The following is a 24,299-nucleotide window of genomic DNA, read 5'->3' as shown; positions in this document are numbered from 1 at the left end:
ATACTGGCACCAAAGAGGGAGCAAACGTGAGCCTGCCAGTCCTCATCTGACATTTTAGCAGCTTGGGGAATGTTATGACCAAATGTGATGAACACAAGTCCATGAGAGCTATCAAACCAGGATCAAGCAGGGTGGGGACCGTGGGAGAGGGCAGCAGGATAGAGAGGGCCAGGTGAGCGTGCAGGCAGGACAACGGAAAGGGCCATCCAAAATGTTTTTGCAAAGAATACAAACGCAAGCTCGATTCCTCATTTCCAGGCCAGATCATTCATTCTTGAAGACTGTGTTGGCATGTCACAGAGCCAAGTGTAACTGACCAAGGTGGCCCCAGCTCAGGCCCCAGCTCAGTCCCCAGGCTGGAGACAATGAAATATGGGATGGGAAACAATTTAGATGACCATGACCAACAGCATGTCCTGTGAAACTCAGTGAAAACCAAAGGTGGGGAAGCAAAATGAGCACAAAGTCTTTAAAGTGCTTTTGCTTCAGCAACGACTTCACCGTATATATGTTTATATATACTTGCCGCTACAATTTTCTAAAAACAAAACCAACATGAAAATCAATTAGGAACAGAAAAGAAAGATCAACAGAGGTTGGGGGAGAGAGCACAGCAAGTTAAATATTGCAAAAAATCATGACTTATGGCAGCTAAAGCAGCCAACAGTGGACCAACAGTGTTCATGCTCAGCTGACCCAGGAGCTTGGGGACAAGGCCACCAAGGGAGATGATGTGCGCCACTCCCCCTGGGGACCCAGCGTGTGTGGAGAGGGGGCGTAGGAATCAACAGTTCCACTTGGATAGTTACACCATCAGAGGGTAAGGACACCCAGTCTCTTTTATCTTTGTGCCCATGGCCTACGAATTGTAGATCCCCAATAAGCACGTGTCAAAAGACTGAATAAAGGAAAAGGTGGCCTTAGGCATTCCCTCTGCAATGAGGCCCAGCACAAAAATGCTGAGCTCTCCTAAGGTGGTATCCTACCGGCCCAGGGCGGAGAACTGGCATCGCCACTGGCTGAGGACGGTGTGGTCTCGGGCTACATCTGACCAGGGGAAAGGTCACTTACTGAAAACCAGTAAGAGAATGTTTACGGAGTGATTTTGAAAGTCTGACTGAATGCCAAAATGGGCCAATGAAAGCCTGTTTTGTACAGACACCCAATGTCAAATGCTAACTAAAAAATTTAGTGTGGGCTTTTACAGACTCGTGGCTTTCCTAACTGATGAAAGGCGAGGACGGACATGTCTGGGACACTGATGAGCATGCTGGGCCAGAAGGGACAGCTGCCATGGGCTCCTGCCCCAGCACACGGCAAGGCAGCCAGGAAGCCAGGCATGTGCCGTCACCGAGCACACCGGCCAACAGGTGGATCAGGTGTTAGAGAGCTGGGCTGTTCACCTGGTGAACAAACCTTGGCCACATTCTGGTACCCAGAAACGAAGCATTTACACCCACCACCTGCACAACACTGTAAGCACTGAGCGCTCCAGGGAGACCTGGTGAAATGGTAGTCACTATAATTTCACTTCCATTCTAGATTGTCTCTGACTGACGTAAGGGTGGTTCCAAAATTTTCCTGTAAGTATTCTTGGATTTAGGTTGTAAGCACTTGACACTGTGAGATAATTAAGCAGGCAGAGTCTGGTCATAAACTCAGGAGAGAGCCCAAAGCAGCCCAGTGAGGGTCCTGCTGTTCTCCCATTAGCATCAGATTATTTTATAACCAAGCATAATTCACAATGAACGGCAATTTTATAGCTGACTTACAGAATATCTCACATAAAGTGGAATTTACTAAGTCTGGGCTGATGGAGGCTGGGGGACATATGTACCTAGGTCTAGTAAAATACCATTTTAATACCTTGTCATAGCATGAATTTGGGTGTCACAAGGCTTAAATCACACCCTCATGGACATGGTAATGTCTTATAGTCCATTTCATTATTATTACATGGAAAATCTACATTTAAAATAATACCATAGTATCTCCCTAACACTTTGGGTTTTTAGCAAGTATTTTCACAAATATTCATATCATTTTATCATCACAATGTATCTAAGAAGCAAGGAGGGTAGATATTTACCCCGGTTGATCCACGAGGGAACTGAGGCCTGGGGCCAACAAGCCAGTTTTAAACCAGGACTAAACTAGCCCCTGCCAGGTCTCGGGGCTGCCAGGCTGGCGGCTGTCCCACTATTCTACACTCCAGAATCAGCCTGGACCCAAAACCAGTGGCATAAAGAGATTTCATCATTCTTATTTGATGCAGGCAGTCTAGGCACCAGGATGGACCATATAATTACATAGATGTCAGCCAGGCAGAGCGTGATGGCCCCTTCCCAGCCAGGCATTGAGGGAGGAGGGCCGGGCTGGCAACATGGAACAGAAAGCCAACACTGCACACAGTCCCGCCCCATGCTCCGCTCAGCCCCACGAAGGGCTCTGCACAACCTGGGCACACACACTGGACACCCACTAAGACTTGCTGATGAGCTGGGGACAGACCAAGTGGGCAGGGCCATTTCTGCCTGCCTCAGGCCCTCTGGCCTAGGCATGGGTCAGATCCGAGAGGAGCTGGTGGGAGGCAGTGCTTCCCTTTCTCGAGCCTCTTAATTTTGAAAGAGGGCTCTCAGGATGCTTCTTGAAGGGGGCTGGCTCCACCTACCATGCTGCTACTACACTCGTTCCTTCGTCAAAGGATTCAACTGAGTGCAGCAAAGGAATCCTGACGTATCCCCTGATACGCACTGGGCCCTCCTGCCCCTGGTCCAGGGCAGCCTTCAACCTGCATCACTGTCTGGGGAGCTAGGATGGACTGTTCCCCAGTGTCACCAGTCAGACCTAGCAGACACAGGGTATAACTGAGGACACCAGTGGCATGTCCACGTGCTCAGGGCACGGCTGTGGGTTTTCCCTCCCGTGCCTTCACATAACCACTGTGGGTACCAGGGCACATGTTATGAACCCCGTTTTACAACTGGAAAAACCAAGGCATAAAGCAATCAGATGACTGCCAAAGTCACAAAGCTAGCAAGTGATAATGTTCACATACTCACATAATTAACTCCTAGCCCTTAACATTTTCACAAGGTCTTCTTTTAAAATAATGTTTTCGTTTCAAAATGGCAATTCTACATTTACTTCCCCACTCTCTTTCAGGGGAGGGGGCTGGGGTGAGGGAGGGGAGACTATAGAATGTTCTTAGTCTTTCTAAACAAGTATGTGCATGGATTTCTAAGATGCCCAGAGATCCAGGGGTGGGGTTTCTAGTCTCCTCCATGTCAGAGTTAATGAAAACAATCACATTACAGGACACAAAGTTTGCTACTTACATTCACTTCAGTTATAGCAATATCAACGACGCTACCAACAACAATCAAGGCATCAAAAGTGTTCCATGCATCAGTGAAATAGTGCTGTTAGGGCAAGCATTCAGAAGCCACAGAGGAGAGGAGGCACAATAGGAAAAAAGAAGAAAATGACAGTGTTATAAAAGGCGAACATTCTAGCATTATGCCACCCGGCTACTTGAAAAGTCACCCTAAACCAAACGTATTATAGGCATGTCACTTTGGGGATTGCTTCCGACATAGCAAATAAAAACAATTACAGACACCTATCATGCCCTGCCTACCAGTGACCTGCGTAATGCTGCAACATAGTCAGTCCTCCAAAAGGTTATTGGTGTCCAAAAAGGCCCAGGATAAGGCTCTATCTCAATGGCCTCTTTTCCACAGCTCTCATTAGACAATTCCGGTTTAGATCAAGTGAAATTGGGATCTGTGACTTGTCCAGGTGATGCCAGTGTGGGGCAGAAGGGGAATGTGCACAGACAGAGAGAGCACAAGAGGCGGGCGGCCACAGGCGGGTGCGTACTCACGTCAGCTTCGCTGAGGGCCACATCTATAATGCTGCCGATTACGATGAGGGAGTCAAACGTGTTCCAGGCGTCACTAAAATACCCCTGGACAGAGCAGGCAGGGGGCAGACGTTTATGAGCACCAATGAATGAAACGCCACACAGACCATATGGGGACACATCCGAGGCCCCGCAGCACCCATGGCAACCAAGTGGGGCGGGAGAGCCAAGGGGAGGCAACAATACTGTTCACTGGTGGAAAGGGACACAGGGGAGTGTGTGTACCTGCATGTGAGAAAGAGGGTGCACGCATGCACACACGTACACACACAATGCAGAACCATGGCCCTGAGCAGTACCAGACCAAACAGAATATCTGCAGGACAGAGGAAGACATCTGGCAACCCTGCCCTGGCACCAGGGTCACAATCCCAAACCCTCAGAAGCTGATGGAAGAGTAAGGCCCTCCCTTTCCTTGCATAGGGTCCCTAATCACCCCTCTTCCTCCTCTTCTCCCACTTGAAGAGCACTGTGACCGGCCATCTGACATGATCTCATTTCTGTGCCCTTGAAACAAACTAGTAACCCTTCCCTCCCCTTGCCTGTCCAACAAGAATTACAAAAGCTGTGCCCTGTGGCAGGATGCCCGAGACAAGTCCCTGTCCTCCCAGAGCTCTCAGTCTCACAAGGACACAGACAGGGGGCAATGACTTACAGGGAGAAAGGCACAGCAATACACACAGTCTAAGGCACAGAGTTGTGGCAAAGAAACTCAGTCTGCATTGTGGGGATGGGGGCTCTGTAGGGAAGCCACGTAGGAAGTAGGTGTTACAGAGGAAAAGGGCAGTGAAGGATGACGAGGATGCTCGAGGGCTCCCACTATCCTCAAGAGAAGCCCCAAATTGCCAACGGGCTCCTCCTCCCCCCCAGCTCTTGCTCTCTTCCCCTCCCTTTTCCCCCTCCAGGCTAAGAGGACTCCTTTCCATCCCTCAAAACCACCATCACGTTCTTCCACACCTCTGGATGCCTCTGTAAGCCTAGCCTCCCCACTCGAACTCTATCTGCTAAATCTACTTCCTCCTTCAAGGTCAGATCTAATGCCCGCTCCTTGAGGGAACCTTTTCAGATCCTCCTGGCTTCCATCCCCATCCTGTTGACTCTGCATCTCTCTCATGTCTTGACCACTGAATCTGGGGTCTTTGTCTGTGGGTCTACCCCACCGAAAGTCCTCTGAGGATGAGGACTATGCTGATTATTCTCTCTCCTCCTCCACTGACCCCACTATCTAGCCCAGAGCCTTGAACCCAGTTAGTGCTTGACACATTGCAATTTCTCTTTCATCCATCAACTTGCACCCTACCGGTCATTCAGCTCTGCCCGGTTCTTGTTTCTTCAGGTCCTTATATTTTGCAACAATTCTGAAGGTACAACACATCCCTATAATTGTGAATTACAAATCCGTATATATGTGGCATACATTTTACGTATGTCCTCTTCTGGGCTCAATATAGTACGTGCTAAATTAGCACCTGTTGTCTCCTGACACCACCAGGAAGTCCTTGATTGGAGGGGGTGGTGGGGAGCGCGTGCACAGAGGCTTCTGGTTGCAAGCTCCATGACTCTGCCAGTAAATCAACCATGTCTTTTCAAAAAGTCAGAACATGTTTTGGAAATAAAAATTCACATCTAAATTATGTAAAAAGGGGCCCAGCATGCTTACAGTTGGGTACACTTAGTGCTGGATCAAAAAAACAGAGCAGAAAGTACTTTGAAGTGTCAGGTCCCATGAACTTGTGATCAAACGCAGGCCCAGAGGAAGCCACTGCAGAGCCCCAGGCTTTTATGACACGATAGAAAATGTGGACATGTTGGCTGTCCTAACAACTGGAATAGGGATGTTTATCCTAGTTACTCTTAATCACGCAAGTGCATTTATAGGGGAGCTATGACACTGATTGATGGTTTGGTTTTATTAAAAATTTCATCTTAGATAATGTAAGATTTTCCCAACCAGCTGCCATGACCTCTGAGCCACTCTTCACCCCTCTCCTCCTGGCCTACAATCATAGTGCCTCTCTCACACATGACCCCCATCTCGGCCCTCTAACAAGTGAACAAAAGGAGTTCACCTGCACCAACTCTTATGATCTGTGTATACAAGTCTAATGGGAAGGTCTACGTACTAAATACCACATCTTACATCTGCTAGCTTTTCTTCTCATGATGCAGGGCTCTTGGCTGGTAGAACTGAGGAAAGGTGGGCCGCTTTGAGGACTAGACCAGTGCCGCTCAGCATGAGGGTCACGTTGGGTAGAGATGAGATAAAGCGCTTGTACCAGGACGTAAAGGAACACACTGCTTCCTTCATTGAGGAAGACTCGTAACAAAAAAGTCAGCTGGATCAAAGCATGCTGAGTGCGGCCGCTGACATCCCCATGTGGTGAGAGTACAGGTTCTCTCGTAAACTGTTCACATGGTCGCAAGTGGGTAACACACAGCTGGCTGACCGGCAGCCTTGCCATAGAGTATACTTGAGGGGCAGAGCCCGCCCTTTTCTTTGTGGATTTAACAGCAACTCAAAAGTTAAAGAGAGCGTGGTGATCCTCCCCCTCTGCTCAAGAGAGGAATTGATGCCTTAATAAAATAGTTGGTCATCAGTTAACAGTCAGGCCTCTAGGTACAAAGAGAGCAGAAGACCAAGTGTTCCTCCTTCTCTCCTGTCCTAGCACATGACCAACCCCTGCCCGCGTCTGCACCACATGCTTTACTCCTCCCATTACAGTGCATCATTTATGGAGGCCAAGCCCACCTGTGCACTGGATGCCAGCCTCTCTCACCCACTTCGTTTATTCCTGAACAACTCCTCTCTCTCTCTCCTGCTCTCCCCCCGGCCCCCGCCCCCAAATTATCAGAATTCACCTTTGGATCATTCCTACCATTCTACAAACTATTCTCCAGCTGGCCCATTCTGGCCCACTGTGGTGTATAAAATCCCTTTAAATCAACATAATAGGGGCTTAACATTTGGGTCCTGGAACTTTTTGGTAATCTCATCAACTCTCTTTCCAGAAGATCCCTCACACTCACAAAATTGTGCCCAAATCCTGGAGGATCCATGGACTGAAGACTGACACCCCTAATCCAGTGACAGGAGGCTTGGGTTAGGACAGGTGGCTGGAATCACAGGCTCTGATCAGGTGGCTCTGCTAGAGATCCAGGGGAGGCAGAAAATGCCAGCCCTCCTTTTATGCCTACATCCCGTTTCCCTGTTTAGTAGCCTCCTAGGTAATAAAATCACTGTCAAGTGAGCACGACTCAGTGCCCTACCCCTTTCCCACCAAAGTCACCATAGTGTCTAGGCAACCAGAAGATGAGACATGGGCTTCTAACAGAGCATGCATCTCCATGCTGTCTCCTCTTGGCCAGTGGAGAACCTCCTACAATTGAATACTGAGTCCAGGGCCGCTCAAGTGGAACCAGCAGTCCCTACCAGCCCAGCCAGAGTCAGTCCTTATATCATTTTTGTCCAGCCCATGTGCTTAAAAAGACCAAGCAAGTCTGCCACATGCAATAACATCTATTACTCAGAAACATTTCTGACTCTGAGAATTCAAACAATAAACCAGACTAATGTGGGCCTTAGGGCCAGGAAGCTCCATTATTTCCAAGAACTCTATTCCGGTTATCTGTTGATAACTGTTTCCTGCCCTACTGTGGGCTCCTGGAGGCAGGGCCATGACCAGTAGCCAGGATAGAGCATAGGTGTGGCACACAGTAGGGGGAAATGTTTATGGAATGGAAACAAGAAAAGCAGCCCAAGTCCAGGTTCTTTTTGCTGCCTGGAGACTCTCTCATCTGCAGATTTGAAGAAGCCTATACAAATGACCTGCCTTTTGCTGTTAACCATGGCAGCCAGACCACTCACCAATTTCTGCCAGGGATTGTTTGGGCAGTGTTTGACCCAAGTGATGACCCAGAGTGCCAACTTTTGCTAGAAACTGGAACTGACAGCTTTCTAACTAGCATAAGCCTTTTCTAAAGGTCAAGCGAGGGCTCAGAGAAAAAGCTCTTCACTTTTGGCCACTCTACTCTGCCCAAACATCCTGTGATGGAAAAGCAGGTACCATCTGAAAGCCTCTTGGCTATCTGAAGGCTCTACACCTAAAGGCTCCTCCATTTACTCCTTTCATTTATTCCACCAATCTTTACTGAGTAACCAGCACGTAGCAGGCACCGTGTGAGACAAAGAAGACCCAGGCTGCGACCTCGAGTAGCTGCTCATCTCAGTACTAATGGAGTAGTACTGATGATGGTGATGCACAGTAAGCATGTAACAGATGCACACGTGAAGGGAAGAGCTGACTCTAGCTGGGCTGGTAGGCACAGTGTCACAGAGGAGCCAACATTGCAGACAGGCCTTACAGGATAACAAAGTGGGAGAAGGGCCTCCAAATGCAGAAGCACAAGCCGTGGAAGCGTCTAGCATGTTAACAGTTGGGGATGGGGTAGGCAGAAGGAATGACAGGGAGAAAACGGCTGGAAATGAAGCAGAAATGTAAATGGGCCAGTGTTTGGCAGAAGACTTTGACCGTTAGACTAAGAAAATTATATATTTTTTCTCCTGCAATAGGTGGCCAGTATCAGAATTTCATTGGAAAAGTCGTGTGGCCAGCTCTGGGTTTACAAAGGGAGTATGTGGAAGGTGAATGGCAGGGGCCTGAGGCCAGCAGCAGGGAGATGATTTAGTGGTCAGAGTACCTCGGAAGAGAGAGGGCAGTCGAGGTTTGGATGAGATGGAGCTGGCCACTGAAGCCTCGAGAGTGTACACATTTACCAGGTGAGAAGGGGACCAGGAGAGAGCTCTGGGAAACCCCAATGTTGAAAGGACAGGACAAGCCCATGAAGAGATCTAACATAAAGTTCTGGTGAACGAGAGGGATATTTGGTCTCAAGCATTATTCAGCATTAAAATAAATCCCCTAAAATATATATGATCACTGAAGAACTGAAAAGACAGTATCCAATTTCCTTTCCAGGAGGTGGAGAACGAACTCCAGGAAGACTGCGGGGGCTTGATCAAGCAGCCATATTCCCACCAGGCACCCTAGGGCAGGGAGTGCTGTCCTGGGAGGCTGACAGGACCAGATGACCCAGTGTCCTCTGTGCACCAGCTCTGAACAGAAGCATGAGGACAGCAGTAAAATATTTTTTCTTTCCCCAAGCCCAACCACTCTTTACTGTTTCCAAGCCCAAGTGGCTAGGGGTATAAATTAGACATTTTTGAGGTAGAACCAAGATCAACATGCTTTGAGGTCTAAGACTTGGGAACAAAGTGTGCCTCTCTGGGGAAAAGTCCACAACCAAGGCAGGTAACCTGGCCTGGAACACATGCTGGACAGAACACCAGATGGGTGACACCTGGAAGCACGAAGAGGGACCCGCAGACAAATCAGAAGTGCTCTTTATACCTGTAGGAGCCAGTACTTTGGAAAAGCCCCTTCTTCCTCAATCTGCCTGCTTGAGGTAAGAGAATTCATCGGAGAATTCCAGTGAATTCCCTTGAGATTACTGGAGGGAAAGGCCAGGAGAACGGGGCTGGTCCCTTACCTAAATTATGGCCAACCTTTCAAAACCCTAGGGCGCCATGGTCAACTCCAAGTCAAAAGCACAAACAAGAGTGCACAAGGTCAACACCCACCTGCGGGGTTTCCCTTGGGGAGCTGACACACACTCAACAGCCTGCTGGCTTTGCCCTAATTCTCTGGCTCTCTGGCATCTCACCACCTTCCACTCTTACCTGACCCAGGCTCAAACAACTCTTCCCGTGCAGGGAGCCTGCCTCCCTCACCAGAGAAGCTCCCAGCTCTGGGTCTCCTGCCTCTGAGCCTCACCTCAGCCCTTCTGCTTCTGGAGGGTCCTGGACTCTTCCCTCTACATGTGCTCTCTCTCAGGAGGCCCCGTTTCTCAGTCAGGCTCTTGAACAGAGAAGTCCCAGGTCCCAGGGCCAGGTTTCTCAACTTGTTTTAACCCTTCCTCCTAAAACACCTTCTCGCCTACCAGGAAGGATTTTGTTGAACTTCACTTTCTGCAATTCTATTACAAAACAGCCACAACCCTATCTCTCCTGACAGAGATGCTGACGAGTTCTCCTAAGGTGTGCCCCTCACTGCAGAGAACCCCACCCCACGGACCCTGTTACAGAGCTCCTCACGGGAGACAAAGATTTTCCTGAGATGAGACTGAGGTGGGCCAGGAGGTCCAACCCTCCGTCCTACATGACCATCTTCTCGAAGATTGTTCCTCTGCAGCCTTTACAACGTGGTTCTTCAGCCTGGCTGCCCCTCTGGCAGGGAAGGAGGGGCCTCACTTCTCTGTGAAAGACCCCTAGCCGGGCTTGGTTTGCTAACACTGAAGACAAGATGAGGACAAGTCAGGGAGCATTTTAAGACGGGCTTCGCTTCTTGGTGAACTGAGTCTCTCCGGCTCCTCCAGACACATAACAACAACATAAAATCTCTCCCCCTGGCTCTGGTGAATGCAGCGACAGTGCTCCTCAAGCATAGAGAGGCTGCTATTGCTGTTTTAAAATTTCTCTCAATTGTAATCTGAGGTTATCTTATTCACTGAAAATATCCCGTTGGGTAAAACTACAAAGCAGCACAATTTCTAGCGGAAATCACTCATCTTAAAACTCTGATCAATCAGTACTGATTATAAATTAGCTACTCATTTCCCCTTATTATCACTAGTCTGTTCACACGCCACAGAACTCTCCTCCCAGGTTTGCTATCAGCAGTTTACTGGGCCAGCAGTGTGCTACAAGCCATCGAAGAGACGGCCTGAGAGAGGCTACCCACATACAGACACACACACACACGCCATGGGCGACTGTGCCTTCTCTTTAGCCTGGAACGAGCTTTCAAAAACTTCAGAGCTTCATCACCAGGCAAGGGAAGATACAGCAGAGGATCTAGGAAATGTTCCATAGATATGTTCTGTGTTGCATTTCTCAACAACAATTTTGACATTCTTACTTTGCAACCTTTTCCATCAGTCCAGACAAATATTGTTCAAAGAGTAAAGGGGAAAGGGAAGCAAATCAAAATCTCAAAAGAAATTAAGATGAATTTGGAGAAGGAGGAAATGTTTATGTATGTAGATATGGACAAGTCACAGTAAATAACATCTGGCCATGCAGAAAGTGCCAAATTTGACCCCACTGCAATCACCCCAATTGGTCACTTACAAGTGTCCTTTCTTTTTGGTCCACAAAGATCTGATAAAGATTGCATAGAAATTAATTCAAATTAAAGAAAGGAACAGTTGTGAATTAGAATTCCACGTAAGTATGGAGTATATGAAACCATTATTTCATAATCCAAGTCTTAAATTACTGTTGTCAGATATGCTACATACAGATGAACAAGTATCTGGTCACTGAACTCTGTCATTCTCTAACTCTGATTGTTTGAAGCTTTCCTAGAAAAGAAACTGAGGGTCAAATGCCCCACAGCTCAGCCAGGATTTGCCCCTCTGTCTAGGGTCTTAGAATGAGGGAATATCATTGCCTGATGATGGTGATGACGATGGTGGCCAGTAACAACATTGACATGTCTACAGCATGGTAGTACATGTCAGGTACTCTTCTAAGCATGGCACATATAGTGATTCTTACTCCTTACAACCACTCTATGAAATAGGACTATTAGTGTCCCCATTTCATGGATGAGAACATTGAGGCACAGAGCAGTTAAGTAACTTGCTTGAGTTAGCAAGAAGAGAGTAGGGATTTGAATCCAGTCTGGTTCCAGAACCGTGCATGCTCTCTGACACTGCACTTCTCTGTCTCTTCTACTACAGACACTGACAACCGTGGAACTGGATTCATTCCCTCCAAAGGAGACACAATACACTGAGTAGTCCAATAGAGTTTAAAAATTTCATGTCTTGTTTTGTCTTAAAGTCAAGTGAAATTTTTCTAAATTAAACAAACGAAAGATGGTATGGCTGTGAGAGGTCCGCAGCTGCTAGAATTTCCCATAAAAGGTGAAAAAGATGCTGTAGACCAGGAACAAATAAAACCAAAGTCTTCATGCTGGAAATCTAAAAGTAAAATCAGGGCCGAATTCTTTCTGATGGGTATGTTAAAACAATTCCTCCAATGCTCAAGTAATGAGGCCAGTTTCCCCGAGACAGCATGATATATGCTATTCTAGAAACAGAAAATCAGGTTTCAAAACAATCTCCATTCTACAAATTCCCAATTCTCTCTTCCCTTCTTCTTTTTCTCAAAATTGTTTTTACGAGGTTTTGTTTTTGCAGATTTATTTTCCCACATGTATACAGATGCCTTAATCAGATTTTAACATTATCAGGTGATAAGCCAGTTAGCGGCCAGAACAATGCAGCATAATTCAGTAACGCCAGACTAACAGGAAGTGGGTGCTTCTCTGGGGTGATTCAGCGACAGCCTTTGAAAGTGGGTTCGGCAACTCACCTTAGGTTTAAATGCAATGACTTTCAAAACCATCTCGACAGTGAACACCCCAGTGAAGACCATGTTCAGAATGTCCATGGCGTCATTGAACATCTTGGACTGCTCATAGTGCTGTGGATGAAGACAGAAGCACAGTTCTCAGAGGTCCATTCCAGACTTGCAAAAGGAGGCTCCCCAGCCCTCTCCTCCCTGCAGGCATCCCTCCTCCACCTGGACATGGAGGCAACCTCCACAGGCCAGCATCCTCTCCCAACGATTCCACTGGCACTGTGAGGTCACATGGTTAACTCCCCACAAAGCGCAGGGGGCCTTGACAAGACGAGGATGACTGGATGAGGAAAGGGAAAGACGTCAATTTCCTGTGCTCAGGATAAAGGAATCCACCCTTTCTTCTGGCAGGGTTTATACTCAGGGCCTTGACCCAGGCACCATGCATAACACACCCACAAGTCTATGAATACAGGTAGGATTTGGTTACGGATAAATTTTATGCCATTTAGGTCTATATTCAATAAAAGGCAACATTATCTTGACTTCACACTTTTCCCTACATCAGCATATGGTTCTTCTCATTCATAAAGAATTCTTAAATGTAAGGAAAGTGCCAGAAAATTTATCCTTGGCTATCTTTAGACCCATTTTCCAGACAGCAGTGGGAGTTGGTTTGATTTGCTCAAGTTCTTGAAGTCAGTGTGAAAAATGAATCTAGACATTGGTCTTTGCTTCCTGTCCTAGTGCAATATCCACCAGACCACATAACTGCTAGAAACGCTCACTATTAACACTGCACTGTAGTCCAATGTGAACAATTGAGTGGAGTTACACTCTTTGCCCCCAGCATGAACAAGGAAGAGCTGTAATGTAGGTCAAACTCGATACTCCAGGAACTGGAAGATTCCTCACTGTCACTGAGAGCTCTTTGAGGACAGGAATGTGACTGAGGTTTTGTTTTTTAACATTGGGTGTTTACTCTGTGACAGGCCCAGAGCTAAGTGCCTGACGTGAATTATCCGGTATAAACTCTATTTCTGCAGCGAGCATGATAGATTTCCCATTTTACCAATAGAGAAAGCAAGGCTCAGGGGGTTTAAGTAACTTTCCCAAGGTCGCCCAGCTGGTAAGGAGTAAAGTCAGGATTGAAACCCCTGTCTGCCCAACTCCACACAGACAGGGCATTAGTCCTCAGACACTGCCTGGCCCACTGTTTATGGAACTGAATGCCACGCTCAGGCTCCATGGAAGTGTTTCCTACAGTCACACTGTACAGTCTCTTAAACAAAAGAGTGATCTTAAACTCCTACCGTGACCACTGTTAGCCAGAATGGGATTCTGGCCAAACTACAGCCCAGACTCATCAGAAATCAAACCCATCCTCTTGTGAGGGGGCGGCACTCCACCCTCAGGATTTGGGGCATGGGGCTGTGCAGAGGCCCAGACGTGACCCCACGGCTGTCTCCATTTTTACCTGCATGGCCAAGCAGAGTGTGTTGAGCATGATGAGGACAAACATCATGTATTCGAAAGGCGAGGAGTTCACCACGTACCAGAACTTGTACTGGTAGGGGTTTTTGGGGATGTATCTCCGCAGGGGACGTGCTTTCAAGGCGTATTCGACACATTGACGCTGCAAAGGCAGAAAAGAGCAGGAGGGGTCCTGAGCACATCCATGGAAGGAGGACACAGTTCTCATCTGTTCTGAGAGCCGACGCACACCTACTGGGAGGGACTGTGGACAGAAACTGCTATGGCAACAACCACGGGCACCACTCTGCATTGCTGACAGAGGGCCCCCACCTCCATGACCTCATCTGACCCTCACAGCAACCGCGGGCATGGGCAGAGCACCCAGTTTGCTTCCCTTTCAATTGCTGAAAAACTGAGGTTCGGAGATCTGGACTGCCTTGCCTGAGGTCCAGTGGTGCATAAGCACAGAAGCGAGGCCTAACCCAGGTCTTATCCCTCCCTTTCCTCTACACCGGGGGATTCCGTCTACAGTTCTCCTGCCCGTGCCGTCATCCAGGAAAGGAAGCCAGGTAATGAGAGGCACAGAAGTCCTCAGGTAACACAGAGGCGGGGCTCACTCCCTGAGACTGGACTCCCCCAGCTGCTCCGGGATGGACCCACATGCAACACCTCTCAGGAGCCAGAGCATGTTGACCATGAGCATCTAATGGTGAGCTAGCTGTGTGTCCATCTGGGAGTTTTTGAGGCTTGGGAGCTTGTCATGATCCTCTCAGAACCTCCAGGACGTGGTCAGTAATGATGGCCAGAGCACTGTCCTTCCCATTCGCTTTGGGGCCGAGACTGGTCCACGCTCTGCAGAAAAGCCCAGAGGGAGCCCCTGGCTCAGCATCAGGCTCTACCTGCTCCTGGGCCCAGCCCCACCCCCATTCCCCCACTTTGACTCCAGGTTGTGACTTCAGACAGGCACCCTCTGTCAGGGACCTGGCCCTGCTGTGACCTCACGTGCTGAGTGCAGAGACCCCTGATTTGAACCTGTCCTGGACCTCAGGTGGTAGCACAATTTCAGCTCTGATGCTGCCTGGCTAGCCTGGGCCTGGGTCTTTCCCTGACACTCTTCTTCCTTGGGGGTGGGGGGCTGAAGAGCCGGGCCAGGCCTCCCTCTGACTGTCACTGGTGGAATCTGCAAGGACACTTTGACAACTCAAAGCAACATCTTCCTACAAACCAAGCGGCACTATCCTCATGTTTCCCCCAGTGGGTACAGCTGCAGCCCGGGACAGTGCCTCATGACAGCCACTTCCTCCAAAAAGGCCCAGGCTGGCCGATGATTCTTGCTCACTATGTCACCATCAAACAGAGATGCTACAGATAGAGGACCTGGGGGAAACTCCCAGAGCAGAATCTCGATCTCACAGACAATCTTTTAGGGCTGAAAGGGGCCTCCAAAAGCAATCCTTAATGCCCTCGATTTAGAAAAAGGGAACAAGCCCAGAGAGAAGCGGGGATGCACCCACAGTCACAGAGCAGGTGTGGGTAGAACAGCACCAGAACACAGGTCAGCCAGCTCCCTCGCACCATCACGTGATCAGAGCCAAAGGCCCCTGCTTCTATCAGATTGGTTAAAACAAGGTGCTAGATAAAGAGAGAATGACGGTAGAGCAATCTCAGTCCCAAGTTTAAAGTTAGCAACTTTTCCTTTGGTGTGATAGAGTACTTCCTCCTAAGTCAACAGTTCTCAACCAGGGGACAACATCTGGAGATGTTTTTGGTTGTCACAACTGGGGAGGGGAGGGGGTTGCTCCTGAATCTAATCTAGCAGGGATGCTGCTAAACATCCTACAAAGCACAGAAAGCACAACAAAGAATTATCCAGCCTAAAACGTCAACAGTGCCGAGGGTATACAAGACCATCCCTCAGTAGGGACTGTGGGAGTGTCAGTGGTGCTCTCTGGCCCCTGGCCACACCACCCGACAAGATTCTGAGCTGTCACTAGGGGGTCATGACCACAGAAAGCGGCCTAAGCATCCTCTGACTTCTCACCCACAGGTCTGGGCTGGACTTCACAATTACCAAGTCTAATCTGTATCTGGGAACCTAACTCTCAACAGCAATGCCTCAACTGGCTGAGAACGTGCTCTGAACAGGACCCCAGCCCAGGGACAGACAGCAGGTGGGTGCCCTTCTCCGTGCATGGGGGAAGTCATCAAGAGAGAAGTCAGTCCTCTCTCGCTCAGGGGATGGAAGCCCAAACAGTGTGTGACTTTAACCTGATTTTTGTCCAGCTCACAGTTCTTATACTCTTTCTCTCCCTGCTCCTGAAATGTGACGATGACGAAGCCCACAAAGATGTTCATCATGAAGAAGGCTACGATGATGATGTAGATGATGAAGAAGATGGAGATCTCCACACGGTAGTTGTAGACTGGGCCGACATTCTCTCCATTCGAGTCGATGGCTTTATACAGCAACCTGGAGAGCAGAGGACTGAGTGAGCACCGCCAACCCCACTCTGCCCAAGCAGTCCAGCCTCGCTGCCTCCCAGGAGTGTCCCTTTCCTGGACACTTCCGTGGGCACTGACTGCCAGACCCCTCACTGGGAGCCCACCCCAGGGCCCCTGGACAGCAGGTCTCTGAGATCCCCCTTCACAATAGGCCCAGTCAGCCCAGTACCTAGAGGAGGGCACCTAGGATATATTCGTTGACTGACTGTTTTGAGGACTGAAAAACAAAAGATTTCACAAACATTCAACAATGCTCCTTCCTATTCACAGAGAGAAGAGAGGTAGAACGTCTCATGTTAGACATTGGCAGAAGTGAAAAATGGACACACGCTGGCAAAGATAATAAGCAAGCAACCAGAGAGGTTATTCCAAAGAACTAAGCGAGGTTCCCCCAAACTGAAATATGCACTAAAATTAAACAAATGCCAAACAGAACACTTAACAGGAAGTGGAGGAAATACTGTAACACCCTCAGGTTAAAGTGACCCCCATTCGGATGCAGACTCAACACCTCCAGGCACCCACCCCGTGGACACACTATGCCCGACACTTGCACCTTCACCTGGAAAGGTGCACATCACTGTCATCCCCCTCTGACGGAAGCTCAGAGAGGGATCAGAGTGCCCAAGGTCACACTCCTCGGGGCAGAGCTAGGAGTTGAGCCCGGCTCCTCTGAGCCCCAGGTTTGCTCATCTCCCCTCAGCTGCTGCCCTGATTTGCTAAAAGTGCAGTTTCAAAACCTAAGACTGCAGCCAGTGCCTCTACAGAGTGAAGGGTCTTACTCCATGCCTCTTCTGTCCCCAGGATGAATTTTCTAATGAACAAGCCCCACTCCTCCGCCCTTTTTCTCCACAGGAACTCCTCTAAAGATCCCTGACTCTCCCATGCATCCAGAGAGTTCTGCCAGCCTGAGAGGACCAGCCTGTCCATCTTTTGCAGTTCCTCTGGGCATGGGAACTTGACATTCAGGACTCCATCTACGTATATACATGCTCTGGTGACAGGAGCTGGGGTGAGTGGGGCATCAGAGAGCAGAGAGTAACAAAGGTACAAGAGACTCTCCTGTTACGTTCTACCTTCTTCCTACATGTCCTTCTTTACCCATCAAAATCCTAGCCGCTCTTCAGGACCATATTCCGCACATCTCTGACACACCAGACTCTCCTGCCTGGCTTGGCCGCCTGACACTCTGACTAGATTTGGGCTTTGAAGGCAGGAACCATGTAGAGACAGCTCTGTTTCTTCCACGGTGCCTAAGACAGCGTGCTGCACAGAGCTGGTACTGAAAGCACATTTTATGAATGAGCAAGTGAGTGTGTCAGTGAAAGACTGGCAGCAGTGGCACAATGGCAGCCGTCCATGATTGGCATATATTAGTACTCAATAAGTACTAGGAATGAATGAATGAATGAATGAGTGAACAGTATGAGACATTCTCAAGCCCCTCTTCAGAAACAGTGGGATGGCTTTACCCACATGGCTACCAATGGGAGTTGGCATGACAAATGTCTCTGAGGACTCTTCATTCCCATCCAGAGACGCTCCCCAGGAGCCAGCTAAGAGAAGCTGCCTGCCTGGGATCTATGCCACCCCCACCTCACAAATCCGAGAGCCCTGTCAGCTGGCCACAAAGGCTACTCACTTGCCTATTCAGACAGAGGAGCACTGTGGGCCAAGAAGTGATTGATAAGTGGCCTGAAGTTAAACAGTCACAGGAAAAGCCTGTAACTGGAGAAAAGAAACGGGACTCACTCCAGGAGAGATGCTCAGCCCAGAGTGCCCCAAGAAGCAAGGAGGAGCCTCTCTGGAAGACGTCCATGCTCTATACTTACGCAGGCCAGCCCTCAAATGTGGAGACCGTGAAAAGCGCCATCATAGCAGACAGGACGTTGTCAAAGTTGAAATCACTATTTTGCCAGATCCTCTCACGGACCACAGGGTTATCAACATCCCCATCCTTGTAGAGGATGAAGAGCCCCCTAGAGAGGAAGAGAAGTGTGGGTCACCCTAGACTGACATTCACTCAGTCACGGCTGCCCCAAACCCACCTCCAGGCACCACCACACCCACCTGCCAGCCAGGCCACAGACCTGAGTGCTGCACAGTCTGGGTTTCTCTTTTTCTTGCATTTAATTCTCTGCATTTAATCTACTCTGCAGTTCAAATAATCATCGAGTAACGACTAGTTCAATGAATATTCTCCAGAGCAACTAGACAGACGCCTAGCATGTGCCTGTTAACAAGTGAAAACTAGTGAACAGTAAACACCTCTCACACACAACAGGCTCAAATTGCGCAGCGAAGAGTCAGAAGCTTTGGCTGTAGAGAACTCCATAAGCACTGGGAAACAAGCCCAGATATTCTCTTATCTGCATTTTAGTATTAATCAAATTCCTGCTCTTCATACTAACAATATTCCCAGTTTTTTCCCCAAAGAATGCTATAATTTCTGGCACACAATACTTCTCATAGAATTTCATTTCTGGAAGGAGTCTAGTGTCTTCATTTCACAGATGAGGAAGTAGAGGCTGAGAGAAGGAAAGGAAGGTGTCTTTACATGGCTGCTCAACTCCAGGGGGCGCCCTCCACCCAACAGCCTGCATGAACGGTGCCCCTGGAGGCGTACAGCTACAGCCATATTGCGATCAGGGCTCTCTCACTGCACCTTCTGCTGAAGGGACACCCCAAAGGGACGTAAGTGCACGCAGGGAAAGCTCAGTTGGTGATATCTCAAAAGGACGGGGAACACAGACTTCTGCCAAGTTTTAGAATTTTAGGCAGTGGTTTCCATGTCTGCCTTCATATTCTTCTGGACATCTTGGGGTAAGAGGCATGAGTATTTCCCACCTTGTCTCTCTTCTGTCCCTTCTTATGAGTGGAACTATGGTCAAAAGGTGGGTTACAGGAGCTGGGGTAGAGAAGCAGCCTGGAAAACTTGTCAGAGGAGGGTAGCCAGCTCCTGAACACCAGGGAGTGGAGCGTCAAGCTCTGGTTTGGGTGAAAAATTATCCACGTGGCTGTAGGGGGAGCTTTCTGGGGCATTTCATAATTGCTGTTTTAGGTTTTAGTGGGTTTTTCCCCCAGTTTACAGATTCTACACCAAACATCGAAAGCCACCCATCCATTCTTTCGGGGTGATGAAAAGCTCTGGAGTAGACAGAGAGGGTGCTTACACTGCAATGTGATTGCATGGAATGCCACTGAACTGTACAGTTTAAAATGGTTAATTTTATGTTACATGAATTTCACCTCAGATAAAACAAAAACGCTCCACCTCTCCAGCCATGAGCTGAGCACACAGACCTCTTGTAAGACGGGATGAACACTTCCAAAATGCTAGCACAAGCGAATCCTTGAAGTTTTCTATTTGTTTTTCTAAATTCCAAACTCTCGAGTTCAGGACACTCACCTGCATTCTTCCGGGTTACTTTTGGCTTCATCTGTGCAGCGATAGAACTTTCCCTGGGTACAAAACAGACAACAGTCAAATGCAGGCTTCCCCTGGAGGAATCAGCTGGGCTCCATGCTTGAAGGCGCCTTCCTGTACCTTGAACAACTGGACCCCAATGCAGGCAAACATGAACTGGAGGAGGGTGGTGACGATCATGATGTTGCCAATTGTCCGGATGGCCACAAAGACGCACTGGACGACGTGCTGGGGAGAGAGGACAGAGGAGCACGAGAGGATGGAGGAGGAGTGTTACTTGCCTTTGTTGTTTTAGCCTCAGCGTGAGCTAATACCAGCCAAGATTTTCTACGTTTTTGTGCATTTTATATGATTTTCCAACTTTGCGGCCCCTGTGCCTCGTTTTTCAGGTAGTTATCTGTGGGGAGTTACCCCCAGGGCATCGTGGCCACCCGGGTGGAGCACCCTGTAAGTGGGCCCCTCCTTGTTTCCTCCACAGCAGTTAGCTGAGTCAGAAGAAATGCCATTGGGTGCAGCCCTGCCTGGCACACAGGCCCACAGGCCCCACACCCCATAAAAGGACTTAGGAAAATGCACACCCTCTGGCCTTTTGCACAACTTGTGGGAGAACAGACTTAAAGACTAAAATAAACCCAAAGAAATACTATTAATAATGAAACAAGTAATAAATGAACAGTAATCACATAAAGAAAAGTACCTTAAATGAACACAAATAAAGAAAATAATAATTTTTAAAATGCTATCAGCACTTGACAGAGGCAGCTTCATTGGTTAGAAACATCCTTTTCAAACGTATGACCCACTTTAAAAACCATCAGCACTCAGCCCAGCCCTGGCCCAGAAAAGTGAGTAATCACAGCTAACCCCAACCAAAGCAAGCCCAGCCTGGAGAGGAATCCAAACCTTAAGTCCTTTTGCTCTGTTGATTGCCCTGAGCGGTCTCAGGACCCTTAAGACCCTCAGAATCTTCACAACAGAGATGGCACTGGATCTAAGGAAAAGAGCAGAGGACAGAAAGAAAGTAGAGTGTGTCACAGATAAAATACTTGGAGATGATTTCACTTGGCCTTCACTTTACACCACTACACAATGTGGCGGGACCCACGCGGAGCTGAGCTGAGCTCTGCCCACGACTCACATATGAAGGGCCTTCTTCCAGTGCTCACTGCACAGTCCCTTCTGAGCCAGGCCCCTGGGCCCTGTGCCTAAGCACACAGCTAACGCAGCAGAAACAAGACTTAGGATTTGCTTTCTTCTTTTCACTTGGTGTAAGCAGTAGGCAGTACTTGGCTTTTAGGCTTCAGTTTTGTGTTCTGAGTGTGGAGACCTGCTGCGGTGGTCTGGTGCTGGGCTTCTCTGGCCTTCTAGGAGTCCACTATTTGGTGGGAGAGATGGGAAATTACAACCCAGTGTGGCAAGTACGACAACAGAGGTAATGCAGCCTGCGGTGCTAGAGGAGCACAACCTTGGGGGCCCTGGGAAGGCCCCCGAGGTGATACCCAGGTGAGTCCAAGGGGGGGTGGGAGTTAGCTAGACAAAGGGGGAAGGGGCTCCAGCCGAGGGAGCAGCACCTACGAAGGCGCTAGACGAGAGAATGCAGCTCATTTAGCACCACAGGTGGCTGAGTGTGGCCACAGCACATGCTTAGGAGGCAGTGGGCAAGGGCTGCAGCCGCAGAGGGCAGGCGCAGCTGGGCGTCTATAGGAGCTGCAAAGACACCAGTGAGAATGTCCTTCTAAGCTGCAACAACATGGCTCCCTCCCCAGGGGCATTGGTGGGAGGTGAGGAGGACCAACACAGAGCGCTGTTTCAGGTAGGCATCCTTGGTCTTCACAGGGGGATGGAGCCTCCCCACTGACCTTTAGCTCAGAGGTCGTGTGCACACACGTGCGCTCATATAGGGGTACCAATGGTCAGCACCTGAGCAGAGGTGCTTATAAGCAAGGCCACCCCTGGATGCTCCCCTTGGAGCCTCTGTCCCCGACCCCTGAGTAGGGCAGGCAGGCGGTATGCAGCTCGGACTATTTTCCACCAGAAATCCCTAAATGCCATGGAAAGGCCCCAGGGCCCTGACTTGCAGCCTCGTCCCCTCTTAGCTGAAAGTTTTAATGGCCAAAAAAAAGGGTCATAGCAGCTGATATATCCTGGAGATCAAGGGAAGGCTTCAATATCCAAGCTGGTCCTAGCCCCTCCTGTATAGATGAGGAACTGAGAGATGTCCTCAAGGCCCTGGGGCCAGCTCCTAGAGGAACCCAAACTGGAACCCAGCTTCCCTCCCTCCTAGGTAAGACTTCTTCATCCTCTTTTGAAAGCAATTATCACAGAGAGTAATAACCTAACAGAAGGCATGCAAAGAAAAAGAGAAACACAAGAGCATGAGTTGTCCCAATGCTTTCTGGCATGGGCACAAATTAAGCTTCCCAGATAATTAATGTAATCATTAAAATGATGCCTAGCCTTTATGAATTATGTTAAAATTCCTCACATAAACCACCCTGCCCAACAGTCCTGTGTACACACACACACACACCCACCCACCCACCCACCCCAGAATACTTACTGGATCCCAAATGACACCAGAGACACTCCAACAACCAGCATATCCAGCAAATTGAAGTAGTTCCTGCAGAAAGCCCCTTTGTGGAGGAAAGCTCCAAAGGTTGTCATCTACAAGCAGAATCGTGAGTGATTTACTACTCTTTCTCTTCAAAGGAAAAGAAACCTGGGCTCTTTACAAAACCTTGAGAAAAGTATGACTTTATGAACAGGGTGCGTTAAGAAGCCAGAAATGTAAACCAACAGGGTAGAGCAACCAAATAATTTGTTTAAAAATGGAAAAAGGGCAGCTGATTTCTGATACATTTTAAAAGAAGAGACCAATACAGACTTTATTACAGTGATGACAAAATTCAAATATGAAGACATTGTTGGCATGTCCGAAGAGCCTGTCTCAGGAGAGAGCCCACACGACCATGCTTGTCAGGACATAACTGCTGCCCAGACAACTTGGCTTCTCCACAAAATGCCAGTTCTGGCCCCTCTGAGACCCCAGGAGAGCCTGCATTGGTCCAATCCAGCCTTCCCAGTGGGGGCTAGAAAAAGCGCTGGTGTCCAGTGCTCACAGGCTCTGTTCACATGGAAACCTGCATCATTTTTCCAGGTACCCCTTACTGCTCCTGGCGGTCCTTAGCCATACATCCATTTTAAAGGGCTCCTCCAAGTCCAGTTACTCTAGCACGTGCAAGGTGTGGCTAGGAAGTGTCACATGCGTCTCACTGCTCTCCAGTCACATGCCATGTGTACCCAGAGCCCACATTGTGGGTGCTCCAGTGAGGTTCCTACTAGTGATGGAAAAGGAATTTCATGAGGAAGTTCCCCAGAGTAAAAACAGCAAAATACATAGAGTTCACTATTTAAAAAAAAAAAAAAAAAAAAAGAGGGAAGGCTCAGGTAAGTATAGGGGAGGAGAGGCAGAGTCAGGAACTACACTGGACCATATGAAATTGCCAATACTCAACCCTTTGTGACCTATAAAAATGGCAATTTCAAATGGTTTAACCAAAATAGCCTTCCAAATCTTCCCAAGGCCACCAGGAACCACCATCTCAGATGTCAGATGCTTCTCGATGAATCTCCATTTTCTGAATCCTTCTTGTTTTAGCTTATTTTCCACCCTCTAAAATGCTTTCAAAATGAAGAACTTGGAAGACTTAAGTCACTGAGGCAAATATATAGAAATTGAAAAGCAGTAATTGTTTTTTTTTCTTTTAAATAAACCTGTACCTCATTTGCCCCAAAGCTCAAGAGTAACTGCATTCATTTGACAATGTAAAAATGTGGAAAGCAAAATAAAACCTCAATTAACCAGGGTAACAGAATAAGTAGAACATTTCCCCATTCAGTTTGAAGAGAAGGCAAATTACCGAAAAAAAAGCAGCTCAAGATCAAATCGAGGCCGATGACTGTCCCTGTACCCCACCACTGTGCCTCGCGTGTCTACGTTCCTAACCATGGAGAACGTGTCAGCACACGCTCACGACCCAGGCAAGGGTCTCCCTTAGGAAAAAACTGTCAGCCAAATCCACCGGTTTAAAGGCAGGAAAATGAACTCACATTTTTAGAAGATTTTTAATAAAGGTTTAAACAGAGGTTGGATGGTTTTGTGCTAAGATTTTCATTAACCAAAAAGAAAAAGAAAATAACTAAATATACCCATTCTCTGGCAACATTAATTGAAGTTTCATTTTATGAAAGATTTTGTAAAGAGCCCAAGTTCTACAGTAGTCTAACATAAAATACATTTTTTCCTGAGATGCACACACAGAAAACCCAAAAAAGAAAATTGTGGTTAGACATCCTCATTTCCCAGCTTGTCTCCCCACTAGGAGCTGATTGCTCTGACAGTTGTCATGGGCCACGCTGCCCCAGCACTGCAAGGACGCACACCACTTAGCAGGTCTGGGAGGTTCTCGGCTCTCTGCAGTGGGTCTCCAGACCTCTGAGTACAGAAGGAATGAGCTGCCCCCAGAGGGGCCTTCACCCTC

General features: G+C 48.4%; 1 protein-coding gene across 8 annotated transcripts in view; it reads right to left on the bottom strand.

Moving 5' to 3' along the window:
* Positions 1-24,299, bottom strand: part of CACNA1D (calcium voltage-gated channel subunit alpha1 D) — a 340,557-nt gene that overhangs the window by 45,796 nt on the left and 270,462 nt on the right. For 6 of the 8 annotated variants that reach the window (XM_087431185.1, XM_087431184.1, XM_087431188.1 and 3 more), the window contains 10 exons: positions 22,316-22,422; positions 20,659-20,746; positions 19,876-19,983; positions 19,738-19,790; positions 18,161-18,307; positions 16,095-16,296; positions 13,828-13,986; positions 12,363-12,473; positions 3,887-3,970; positions 3,339-3,422 (listed from right to left, as the gene is read on the bottom strand). In XM_087431185.1, coding sequence (XP_087287311.1) covers positions 3,339-3,422; positions 3,887-3,970; positions 12,363-12,473; positions 13,828-13,986; positions 16,095-16,296; positions 18,161-18,307; positions 19,738-19,790; positions 19,876-19,983; positions 20,659-20,746; positions 22,316-22,422 — 1,143 coding nt within the window. The remainder of the gene's footprint in view (positions 1-3,338; positions 3,423-3,886; positions 3,971-12,362; positions 12,474-13,827; positions 13,987-16,094; positions 16,297-18,160; positions 18,308-19,737; positions 19,791-19,875; positions 19,984-20,658; positions 20,747-22,315; positions 22,423-24,299) is intronic. The other 2 variants (XM_087431186.1, XM_087431187.1) reach the window with 1 other exon arrangement.

This window comes from Ceratotherium simum, chromosome 5 (assembly GCF_057802395.1).
Source record: "Ceratotherium simum simum isolate JZ-2026a chromosome 5, ASM5780239v1, whole genome shotgun sequence".
NCBI lineage: Eukaryota > Metazoa > Chordata > Mammalia > Perissodactyla > Rhinocerotidae > Ceratotherium > Ceratotherium simum.
Note: the sequence above shows the minus strand (reverse complement) of the source record. Positions and strands in the feature narration are given on the sequence as shown.